General features: G+C 35.0%; 1 protein-coding gene across 8 annotated transcripts in view; it reads right to left on the reverse strand.

Annotated features, from left to right (window-relative positions):
• Positions 1-5,495: 5,495 nt before the first annotated feature.
• The window catches only part of PTBP3 (polypyrimidine tract binding protein 3), a 113,254-nt gene continuing 106,681 nt past the window's right edge, over positions 5,496-12,068 (reverse strand). For all 8 annotated transcript variants that reach the window (XM_032865609.1, XM_032865603.1, XM_032865602.1 and 5 more), the window contains 3 exons: positions 11,016-11,232; positions 7,787-7,864; positions 5,496-7,639 (listed from right to left, as the gene is read on the reverse strand). In XM_032865609.1, the coding sequence (XP_032721500.1) occupies positions 7,507-7,639; positions 7,787-7,864; positions 11,016-11,232 (428 nt within the window). In that variant the 3' untranslated portion in view covers positions 5,496-7,506. The remainder of the gene's footprint in view (positions 7,640-7,786; positions 7,865-11,015; positions 11,233-12,068) is intronic.

Consider the following 12,068-nt stretch of genomic DNA (forward strand, 5'->3'; position numbering starts at 1 on the left):
ATCTAAACCCAATGGCTTACAACTATAGTAATTCCAACCAAACCGTTATTAGAATTTTATCAGTTCAGTGGCACCTGGGTGGCTTGGTTGGTTAAACGTCTACCTTCAGCTCGGGTCATGATCCCAGAGTCCTGGGATCAAGCCCCACATCAGGGTCCCTGCTCCACCGGGATTCTGCTTCTCCCTCTCCCTCCCGCTTGTGCTATCAAATAAATAAAATCTTTGAAAAATTAATAGAGTTTTATCAGTTTAGCGTAAATTGTTTTGATAGAAGCATATAGTGACGAATTTCCAGAAGTTGAAATAGGACAACAGAAAAAAATCAATGATGCAGGAACAATCACTTAAATTGTAAAGAGTGGAGTTTAACACTGAACTATTCCTAAATTTGATTATTTAAGTCCCAGTTCAATCAATAAATGGTCATTGAAAACTGGACACAGCATGACAGTGTCCTCTTACTCTTTCAACTGTTCTTCAAGTAATGGTATGTCTTAGAAATGCTCTCTGCTCTGAAATGGCTCACTTCTAAAACTGAGAAGTAGATAATTATTGCAGTGTATGTGTTCCTACATCTTCATAATTAGCTAGAGGATAGCTTTAGCCATATGTATTCTGACTAGAATTGCCTAGAGAGGCCTCACGATTCATTTTGGGGACTTCTTATTGAAGGCCAAGAGTTCAATTCAAAATGACTTAGTTTATGGATTTAGGCGACATTCCACACTTACACATACCTAAAAGGTAAGGCAATCAAGCCCTTAACTCTGCATCTTTCCCCCCTGCACTTAGCTCAAACTGCTGATATAATCAGTACTCAGTGAGCTGAATGAATAATCTTTACTAAATAGTGCTATGGGCTGAATTTTGCCCCCCTTCAAATCCTTGTGTTGATATCCTAAACTCCCAATATCTCGGAATGTGACTATTTTATTTGGAGACCGGGCCTTTAAAGAGGTAATTACGGTAAAATGAGGTCAGATGGGTGGGCCTAATCCAATTATGACTGGGGTCCTCATAAAAAGAGAGATTAGGACAAAGAAACAGAAAAGAAAGACTGTGTCGCATAGGGAGAGGATGGCCATCTATAAACTAAGGAAAGAGGTCTCAGGACACCATGTTCTTGAACTGTGAGAAAATAAATTTCTGTTTAAGCCGCCTAATCTGTGGTATTTTGTTATATGAATCCTAGGAAACTAATATGAATAGCCACTACATTTTTAAGAGTTTTCAAATTTGCAACTTGAAATTACATTTTTAGATGAAATTTTTCAGAAGTACACATTTGTTACCCTTCAGCAAAAGTACCCAGCACTATACAGTGTCTTCAAATTGGTTTTGGTAGTTTTCAGAAGAGTATTTAAGCACCTTGATTCTGTGTACAGAACTTCAAGATCACAATCTTCATTACAGTTGGCAGGACAGAACCCCTAGGGGCAATGCTGGCACTGGGTAATATCAAGGAGTCCTGCGTTCTAGTCCACACTCCGCAATTAAGTGTCATGTGGCCTTGGGCCAGTCACTTTCTTTTTTACACCACTGACTTTAAAAAGTGGAGACTGAACTAGGTGGTCTCTTAGATTCATTTATTTCAGACCCACATGACTCAGTGATGGTTAGAAGCCTTCTGATATGTAAATAAGCATTTCACAGTTAAGACCTCATTTGGCCATAGTTATTTTACCCTTTCCTGATAAAAATGCCTCTTACACTGAAAAAAAAAAAAAAAAGTAATTACATTTATGGATACAAAAGATTTTACAGGTTAGCCAGCAAAGATCAACAGTGGTTACCTAATTTTCTGTTTCATTAAAAATAAATTCCTACTTCCAAAAGATCCTAAGCAAAAGATTAAAATAAACTCTGACAATCCATAACTCTTTTAAAGAACATAAAAATAGAACTTCTAAAAATAGAAGTTTTTCTCTAAGGAAAAGAAGTATCTGGCAGCTGGTGACTATTGTTACCTTTTAATTAAAACGAACACAAACCTGGTCTGAGATCACACCTCATGTTTCAAATTTATGTATACTAATCCTATAGGGAAGCTAAAAACTGAACTGGAGAAAGTGTTCCAACTCTTGTTTGGCAACTGAGCTTAGACAAAGAGTGTGTTTATGGGGGGTGGGGAGAGACAGATACACAGGGAGAGAAAGAACTCACACAGTCTGTCAACGTGTACTTGTACTAAAGGGAGAGGGCCACAGAAGAAGTTGCACTGTAGGACAATTAGAAAAGCACTTTGCTTCTCAAAATAAAATCACTCCTTACTTAAAAGAGGGTGTTAGCAGACTTGGGGCTTTATCAGTTTTTAAAGTTTGAATACATGCTTGCTATTCCCTCTAACTATGACAAGTTTAGACGGATGGCTATGAAAAAGAAAAGAAAGTATGACGTCATTAGAATTACAGGTAAGACAAGAGGAAACCCAAAGTACAGACACAAGAACACAGAAAATTTTAAGAGAGTACAGATGTCATGACATTTATTAAAAGGCATGCTACAATGCTATACTTGTTAGGAAAAGAGATTAGAGATTATCAAGTAATAGCAAATATACAAACTGAACGAAAATGGAATATACTATAGGTACAGAAGCTTGAATTAACCATGCACTACGCATTTAGAAAATATGTTTTTTAATATTTTATCTTCTCTTTGCATTTATAACATAATTCACTTAAACAATCACAGAATCCTTTTCTTCCAACACCACAAACTGTGTTACAAATGAAAGCTGGTACTGCTGCTTATCAAAATATACAAGACAATTGATGTTTTGTATAAAACCACTTTATATGTTAACTTGTTCCCAAAAACCTTTTTTTTTTCTTTTTTGGCCTGGTTAAAAAAAACGTTGTTACAAATATTTACAGCATTTTCTTCTCTTAGATGAACATTCTTATAAACTGAAAAAGGGAATTTTATGAACAGACCACATAAAACACAAGACAATGTCAGAGGCTCCTAGCTGTGCTATTTTTGTTTTACTTAAATACAGTACTGAAAATGCCCATCAAACCCTTGTCATCCTAATCCATTCTGTTCACATTTATACTCCCATTTTCTCTAAGTAGTCTATTCACCAACAGGAAATAGAAAGTAAAGGCTGCTTTGCACTGGGTCTTCTTTCAGAAAGGAGCTTGGGAAAAAATGCTTAATGAGAGGAGTTAAAACCAGAACAGTAAGTCTTCTTTGGTCAGAGCAATGAGGTGACATTTTGATGCAAAACTTTGCTTGGTCAGCAACCTATAATTAGTACTTTCTGAATGTGGGATGAATTTTTAAGAGATCTGGTTAATAATGGTAACGGGGGGAAAGGCCAGAGTGTTTTTTTTTAAATGACATCAAAAATATCTATTTAAATATTTGTTAATACAACTACTACATAGATTCAAAAACTGAAAATAACACAACAAAATCTGTTTACAGTGCTGACTTAAGCTTGCTATACGCAGCTTTCAATCATGACTATTATCACCAAGGTCACTGGACCAGACAGATATCCCTGTTCTCTGGAACATATGCTTCAGGTTACAAAAACTAAAATTACTACCACAAAGATGTAGAGCAGCTCATTCTTGGACCTGCACAATGCTACTGAATGAATATTATGTGATAAAGGCAAAAGTGTAACTGAGACTTCATTTATACAGTTACAATTCTTTGCTTGTATGAATAGTCTGTGGGATAACATTCTTTTAAAACTATATAGTACGTATTTCCTGAAAACCAGAATACTGATACTACCTTAGTCTCAAATAGGAAGAAAAGGTCAATTAAGACTACTGAAGAAGGCACATAAACTTTGGTCCTGTTTTGTTTTCCTCCCTCTATAAAACTCCCCAAACTTTTTAGTTATTTTCTACTTTAAACCATTCATAACAAACTGTTAGAATTTGCTGTGAAAAAAGACTGCAAATAGTCTTACAGATAACAACACAGCTCTTTTGAAGGACAGTTGAGTTCTATCTTCTTTAAAGGAAAACTTTTGTGCAATCTAAACTGTATTTCTTGTAGCACAATAGTAGACTATTTAAAGTCTGGCAGTTTTATTCTTGTTAACAACTGATCAAGACAAAGGAAAGGCTAAGAAAAATGCTTTTACGCATAGTCATGCTGTCTTTTGGTTTTAAAAATAGCAGTACACACTGGTTTTCAAAGAGACAGAGTGATAGTTTGGCAAACTTAGGGTTTTTAAGTGAGTCATTCAGGGAAAACACATACTTTTGAGTTCGTCATCTTTCATCCAACAATATTTAGTGGAAACAGAAATTACATGAAAATATATTTACTATATAAATTTTGCTACCTAATGACATGGAAGCTTTGAAAAGTTTGTATGGAAATGAACAGAGACAATAATGAGAGTTAACTTTTTATCAACTGAAGTAGAACCAATGATCATCATCCTAGGTGGTACCAAAGAAGGCATTGCTCCCAGAAGGAATTAAGCAGCCAGAAATTCGGTCTCTAAATATTGTGAGATCTGCAACTTTTAACAAAAGAATCAGAAACATGACTAAAAATAACTGATTACCTAGTCTTAAATAATTTATAGCATTCTGTAGGAGCTATTAGGAGTTATGATACTCTCCAGTAAGTTATCAATTAAGATATTAAGATACTGGGTCATTTTTCTATTTATATCTCACACAAAACACATTTTACTGCTACACAAGTTATTAAAATCTCAAAGTAAAACTTTTTGGCATAAATTGCTACTGCTGAACGTGTACTGCTATTTTTTGAAGACCTGAATATATATACTTTGTGTAAAAGTCAAGACACTTCCAAAAGTGGTAAGACAATACTCCTTAAAGTAAATAAACTTAAAAATAGGATACTATGACAGCTCAACAGCAAAAATAAACATTATTCAGAAGATACTGAATAAATGCATGCCAAAACAAAAGTACGAAGATATAGTTTTTCTACTACCCTGATATTTTAAAATCTTTCTACAGACACTATGCCAAAACAAATACTGTAGACCTCTATAATTCAAACGGCAAATAACATATGGACGATATCCATGCACTAGAGCTAATGTCAGACCCAAATTGATGATTTCAAGCATACTATTTTAGATAAGAATATCTCTTTTCCAAATCTTAATCTGATTTTGTCAATAAATTAAAATGTATGTACTGTGCATATGTATGTACAACATAGAAGAGTGCATGTATGTATATATATTTATCTACACACACACACACACACACACACTCACACAAACTCCCTGAAAAGGATTCAAATGTCTCTCTCAGATTTAAAGGCCATTCCCTACTTCAAAATTACATTCAATGCTATTATGATCTCCCATCTGCTACACTGACACTGAATGCTATGAGAACCATGAATTAAATCACACAGTAATTCCCAACTCAAAGCAAACAAAATAATCCAATTTAATGTGTCACTGACAATGCCTGTATGCTTGAAAAAAATAAGCAAATTTTGGGAGATTTCTCAAAAATTTTTTTGTTTTTTTCCCCTCCCCCTTTACTCAAGTGTTTTAGTAAAAACACATTAAGTGAAAAAAATAAAAACTATATAAATGATTATACCTATCTCTTCAGTCAATGCTAAAATGGATTCATTTGAAAGGTTTCAATTTAGTGTCCTCCTTCCTATTCTATGTACCAACTACCTGTTGTTCAGTGTTGAGTGAATTCTGCTTTTTAATAACCTATGGTATTTCCTGTAGTCTCCAATTTTTTTAAATAATCTTTCAACATTCAAGCTAATGGTTGGAATATAGCAAAGAAATGGAAATTTTTGAAGGTGAGATGAGCTACTCTGAGGATCTAAAAACTGTAAAAAGGATGGACAAAAATGACCCCTTTACTAAACTCTGCTTCTTAAAAAAATCCGATCAAGCACTGAAAAAAATTAAAGAATGTAAAGTTTCTAATTAAAAAGAAATAATTTTACATTATACAATCACTGAAGCAACATGAAAATGTATTCTTACACTCAACCACAGAGAGGGACAGAGTATAAAAAAGGACCCCACCTCGTCATATTCCATGTAGGCGGGCCACTCAGTAATGAAGTTATAGTAACAAAGAAAAGCATGTCACTTGAGAACTGAGAAAAACCAAGTAATCCTGAGACAAATTCTAATGAGTGAGAAAGATTAGACAAGATCCAGAAACTGAGACTGCATTTTATAGTACCAAACTGGTATGCTCTGTCAAGGACTGCACGACCACTACTGGTCACAATGTAAAGAGGCCTACAGGTGTGCACTGAGTTATTACCCAAACCATTCACCCTTCCCTACCCCATCTCTGCACCAAAGCACCAAAAATTTGAATAAAAACTATTACTTATTGAAAACCACTTAAAATTGCAATGAAAAAACTTTAAAATCCTTACCAAAACAGGGAAAGAAAAACAAAATGCTCACCAAGCCCACAATATAGCTTTCAAGATATTCAGATAAAATTCTAACCTATTATATCATAAGCACATAATAAGGCACATAAGAAATTAAGTAAATACACAGTAATTCTGAATAAGTATTAGAGATTATAGTGGTACAAAAAACCCTTGAGATTAATTTTTTTCTAAAATAAGACCTTACCAAAAATAACTTTTAAAAAATCTGTCAAACCATGATAGACCTGAATATTTTCCTTAAGACTGTAAACTTTTTTTTTCTGAAAACAATTATAAAAAAGTAGTTTATAAGTAAGATTTTCTTTTTAAATTTTCCAAGATCATATTACTCAGCAAATAGTGTCATTTTGAAATTTAAACCATGATTTTTCCTAATAAAATTAATAATTATTTTGACACCTTAATAGAGCTTGGATTCTATTTAATTTCCTTGGGGACAATTGAGACACTTCATTTCTCCAAATAGTTTTAAAAAATTAAAGATATGTATTATTCCAAGGAGTGTCCTGCAGTGAAAAAAAGAAACCATTGAAGGAAAACATGCAAGTTTATAAATTTTCTTCTAATACAACCCAATTTGTTTGTGTATACCTATCAATATATGCTAAATAATTAATATAATTTATAAGTGGACATAATTTCCTATAGGGGTTGAACTTCTGAATCATAAAGTTAAAAACCTGGTTGTAAGTAATTTTAAAAGTCTGTATGTTTAAATTTTTCCAAAGTACAAAGGATTTTAGAAATGTTTTATAAGGCTGATCTGGACCCAAACTAAAAGAAAGTCTGTCCTCTTGAAATCTAACTTAGTATAGGGAATTAAATTATTGAAAAAAAAAAATTTCCTGAAGGTTATTTTCATAGAAACTATGGTACAAAGGAAAAACAAACCTTTGATCACATCCTGGCAAGAGGGGGGAGAAATGGAAAAAAAGAAGAAAAAGAAAAGAATATCCCTTGATTTTCTGTATATACTTGAATATCAAACCAGAGTTACTTTCGTGAAAGAGGCAGAATTGGTCTTGAGCTGCTTCAGTCTATGTCTGAAGGTTTTACTGAAATTATGGTCCAGTCTTAGGAGAAAAATTCACAGAAAAATCAGATTGTAGATTTTGAGAAGGAAACTCTGAGGTGGTGATTTTCTCCAAGATCATGATTATGAAGCTCAATGAGGGCCTGGATTGCTTCTTCCACAGATCCCAACTGAATGAGTGCCATTTTGCGATCTTTTCTGAAAATAATATAAGAAACAAAAAGTATATAGAATTCAGTTTGCCTATAATTCTTCCCAACCCTCTAAAGACTTCATTAAAGTACTTTAAAAATTTGCATACCACATTAAATAATGTTAATGTATTTCTTGAAAGCACTGACTTACTGAAAGAATTTAAAAGCCTTCACTGAACATCCCGCTTCTGTGAAAAGGTTCTTCAGATCATCCACTGTAACAGAAGGGCTGTGAAAACATCAGAGAGAGCATCAACTACCTTAGCCCAAATTCTCACATGAACCAAAGATTAACTGCTACAACTGCCAAATCTCCAGAGTATCTCACATTTCAAAGACAATAAAGCCATTCAATGAAGACACAATTCGGAAGTACCCCGGAAGATGTTCAAGATTGACACATACATGTCCTCAGCAATGTAATCTGGTCTCAAATCTTTTGCATAAGATATAAGCAGGTATATAAGGAAAAAAAAGAAAAAGAAAAATGTGTCTATGTTTCTTTTAAAGGGATAATTACCCATATCACTGACTTCAGTAATTAACTCATGGATTTCCAAAGCTACTTCTAATATTACCAAAGTTATTTCCCAGTTCCGACTTGTTGGCTATAGACCACCAGAGTTCTACATTTTCAAAGGCTTTTAGGGTAATTCTGAATACATGTATATGGGAGCTAGGCTCTAAGGTGGGTCCCTATTATTATTGCCTCCTAATATTCACGCCTTTAAATACTCCTTTCCCATAACAAAGAGATGTCCTCTCTAACCTTTACAGTACTGTAGAAATGACATGTTTGAATTCTAAGGCTGAGAATTCTAAGGCTGAGAAACATTCTAATTCCCATCCTGCCCTCCTTGAATTATTAGCTTTGGAAGAAACCAGCTACCATTTCATGGGGACGCTTGAGCCAAATGGAGAAGACCATGTGGCAAGGAACTGAGGCTGCCTGTCAGCAACTAAGGGCATAAGTAAGTTAACTACTTGGGAGGTGGATCCTCTGGCCCCAACAAAGCCTTCAAATTTACGAGAGACTCTTAATCAAACAACCCAGCTAAGCCATTTCAGGATTCCTGACTCTCAGTAACAATAGGAGATAATAAACATTTACTATTTTGATAAGCTGTTAAGTTTTGGGGAAATCTGTTATGTAGCAGTAGATAACTAATACAGTGGCCTATCATATAAGGGTCAACTGACTAAATTATTCTAACACAGCAGTTTTCCTCTTTCACTGATTTCTTATGAGATGATTTAACTGCCATAATGTCTTAAGAAGACTGTATTTCATCTGATGACAGCCAGTATTTGATGGCATGGCAGAACAATGACTGGATCTGCAGGGAGACAGATCTGCGTTCACATTCTATTTCTCATTCATTGGTATACGACTCTGAGTAACGTACTTAAACTGAGACTCTCCGTTTCACTGATAAATGAAACTAATGACTTTACTATGCATGGATTGACAGAGACAGAATAGTTGTTACCAGGGACTGGGGTATAGAGGGAAATGGGGAATTATTGTTCAACAGGTAGAGAGCTCCAGTTTGGGATAATGACAAGAATCTGTAGATGGGACAGATGTGATGGCTATACAACAGGAATACAAAATGCGAATGTACACTGAACAGCACATTCAGAAATGATTAAGATGATCAATTTTATGATATATATATATCTTACACATTAAAAAAAGGTTATTATATGGAGATTAAATGAGGTAACACATGTAAGTTACCAGCATGGTGCCCAGAATGTGGCAGACATTCAAAAAAATATGAATGTCCTTTCCCTCTTCTGCCTACACGTCTTTTGTATGTTGTAACTGAGACCAGTCCCTAGATAATGTATTTAAGAAGGTAACAATGACAGGAGTCTGTCCTGGTATCTAAGTATGTTGTTCCTCTACCTGACTCCGTAATGATAAGCGGCTACATTTCTAAGTCCATGTAATCTCGAGTTTTTCCTTAAGTGACTCCTCCAGTTTCCTAGCTGGCATGAGGTTTGAGCTGTTGTCCAGTCCAGATTCAAGGTTCCTTCAGGTAGCCTAACCAGAGACTGGCTGGCAGCCTAAGCATTCCACATTATTTTGAGTGGTTATTTTCTATTCCTATTCATCCCCATTCTCATTCTCAATAATGTTCTAGAATTTTACCCTTCTCCATTCCCTCAGTCTTTCAATTTCCACTCACACGGGCATATACAAGCATATCCCACAGCTTTTACACCACCCTCTGCAAAGTTCACTCCCTCTTCATGTATTAGAGTAAGTTATACACAACTGCCATCTTCAAAGGTCAAGGATTTCAAGAATTGGGTATCAAGGATTATAAGATGCTTTCTATAAAGGGCCACACAATAAATATCTTAAGCTTTGATGGTCACAGAGTCTCTGCTGCAACTATTCAGCTATCCTGTTGTAGCTCAAAAGCAACCAGACACTATGTAAATGAATGAGTGTGGTTATCTGCCCTGAAACTATTTTTGGAAGGTGAAATTTGAATTTTATATAGTTTTCTCAAATCACAAAATACTTCTCTTTTGCTTCCCACCCTCCCCAACCATTTAAAAATGTAAAAATCAATTTTAGCTCACAGGCCATATAAAAACACATGGATTTGGCCTGTGGGCTGTAGTTTGCTAATCCCTGAGTTAGAAGATGAGTAAAGAACAAGTCTACTACAACACTGTTTAACAGAGAGTGGTCACAATAACGTAATTTTTAGCTTTTAAGTAATTAACACATACATGGCTTTAACAATTTTTTTCATATATATGGCTTTGCAACTTGTACATAAATACTAGAAACTTCATTTTCCCCATATTTTTAGACACAAAGTATTTGATTTTCCTATGCTCATTAATCCTTTAATTCTATACAAAGAGATGAACAAGTATGTACCAATGGAATATTTCCATACAAACTTTTCTTTAGAAAAGATTTATTTATTTATTTTAGAGAGATAGTACAAGCTGAGAGAGGGGCAGAGAGAAGGAGACAAGCAGACTGCCCCCCTCCCCACACTGAGCGTGGAGCTCGATGCAGGGCTCAATCCCAGGACCCTGAGATCATGACCTGAGCCAAGAGGCAGATGCCCAACCACTGAGCCACCCAGGTGTCCCTGCACAAACTTATTTTAATGCCTTTTTAAAACTGAGAGGTAACTAGTTGCTAATTCCCTATATGGAAAGAAATTTTACCTTTTACTTTTAGAGTATATGACTAAAGATATAACCTTAAGACATGATGGCAAATAAACCATGTCACAAGAAATTAATGACTAGGATAATTGCTACATTAGAATAATTTCAGAGTTTCTACCTCTCTCAAAACATAATTAATCATCTAAATGAATAATAAATAATTAGGTACATACGGAATGTTGGAAAGATGCAGGGTAGCTGATGGTGGAAAGATATTCTGGAAGTTTTTAGAGCCAGGTTTTTTAAAGCGATGCAAAGGACTATTGCTAAAATCCTTAGTCAGACCTTGGTCTTCTTGTCCCTCTCGAGGAAGCTGAACTGCCTGATGTTTGGACAGTGTAGCGCGAAGTACTTTTCCATAAAGTCTCTGTCCACTCAGGTGGTTCATTGCTGGCATATAGGAAGAAAATAAGAAAAGTCTGGATATTAAGATAGAGTCACTGTAAAATTTGTCTAAATTATCACAAATTCCTTTTATTTAGTCACTTAAGATTATATTGCCAGTTATGAGGGTTAAAAGGGTTAAAACTCTTACATACAGAAATGTATTAAATGACTTTACTTGACTATAATAGAAGAGAGGGAATCTTAAAAAAAATAATTATCTTCTTAGCAGAGTGCTAGAAAGTTCCATAGTGCAGAGAACATAACAAGTGCTCAGGAAATGGTTACTGAATAAAGGTAGTTTACTCTCAAGCAACAGTTTTGTTTTGTTTTGTTTTTAAGTGCCTAACATGGGGCTTGAACTCACAAACTTCAGATCAAGAGTCGCATGTTCTACCAACAGAGCCAGCCAGGTTCCCCTTGGGAACACATTTTTTTTTTTAATAAAAATATCTAAGTAGTGATTTTTTTTTTAAGATTTTATTTATTTGACACAGAGAGAGAGAGAGATCACAAATAGGCAGAGAAGCAGGCAGAGAGAGAGAGAGGGAAGCAGGCTCCCCGCTGGGCAGAGAGCCTGATGCTGGGCTCGCTCCCAGGACCCCAAGACCATGACCTGAGCCGAAGGTAGAGGCTTAATCCACTGAGCCACTCAGGCGCCCCAGTTAAGTAGTAATATTTTTAACAGCCACTTTAACAATGAACAATAAGACCACAGAATGCCATTTTCTTGCACTATCATTAAGAAGTTTACACAAACTTTTAAGCCATGAAATAACTGCAGAAAACTTAATTTGGAAGAAAAACAAATAAATAAACGAACAAAAATTAAATAAAACAAG

Source organism: Lontra canadensis, unplaced genomic scaffold, assembly GCF_010015895.1.
Source record: "Lontra canadensis isolate GAN:19392208 unplaced genomic scaffold, GSC_riverotter_1.0 scaffold30, whole genome shotgun sequence".
In the NCBI taxonomy this organism is placed as follows: Eukaryota; Metazoa; Chordata; class Mammalia; order Carnivora; family Mustelidae; genus Lontra; species Lontra canadensis.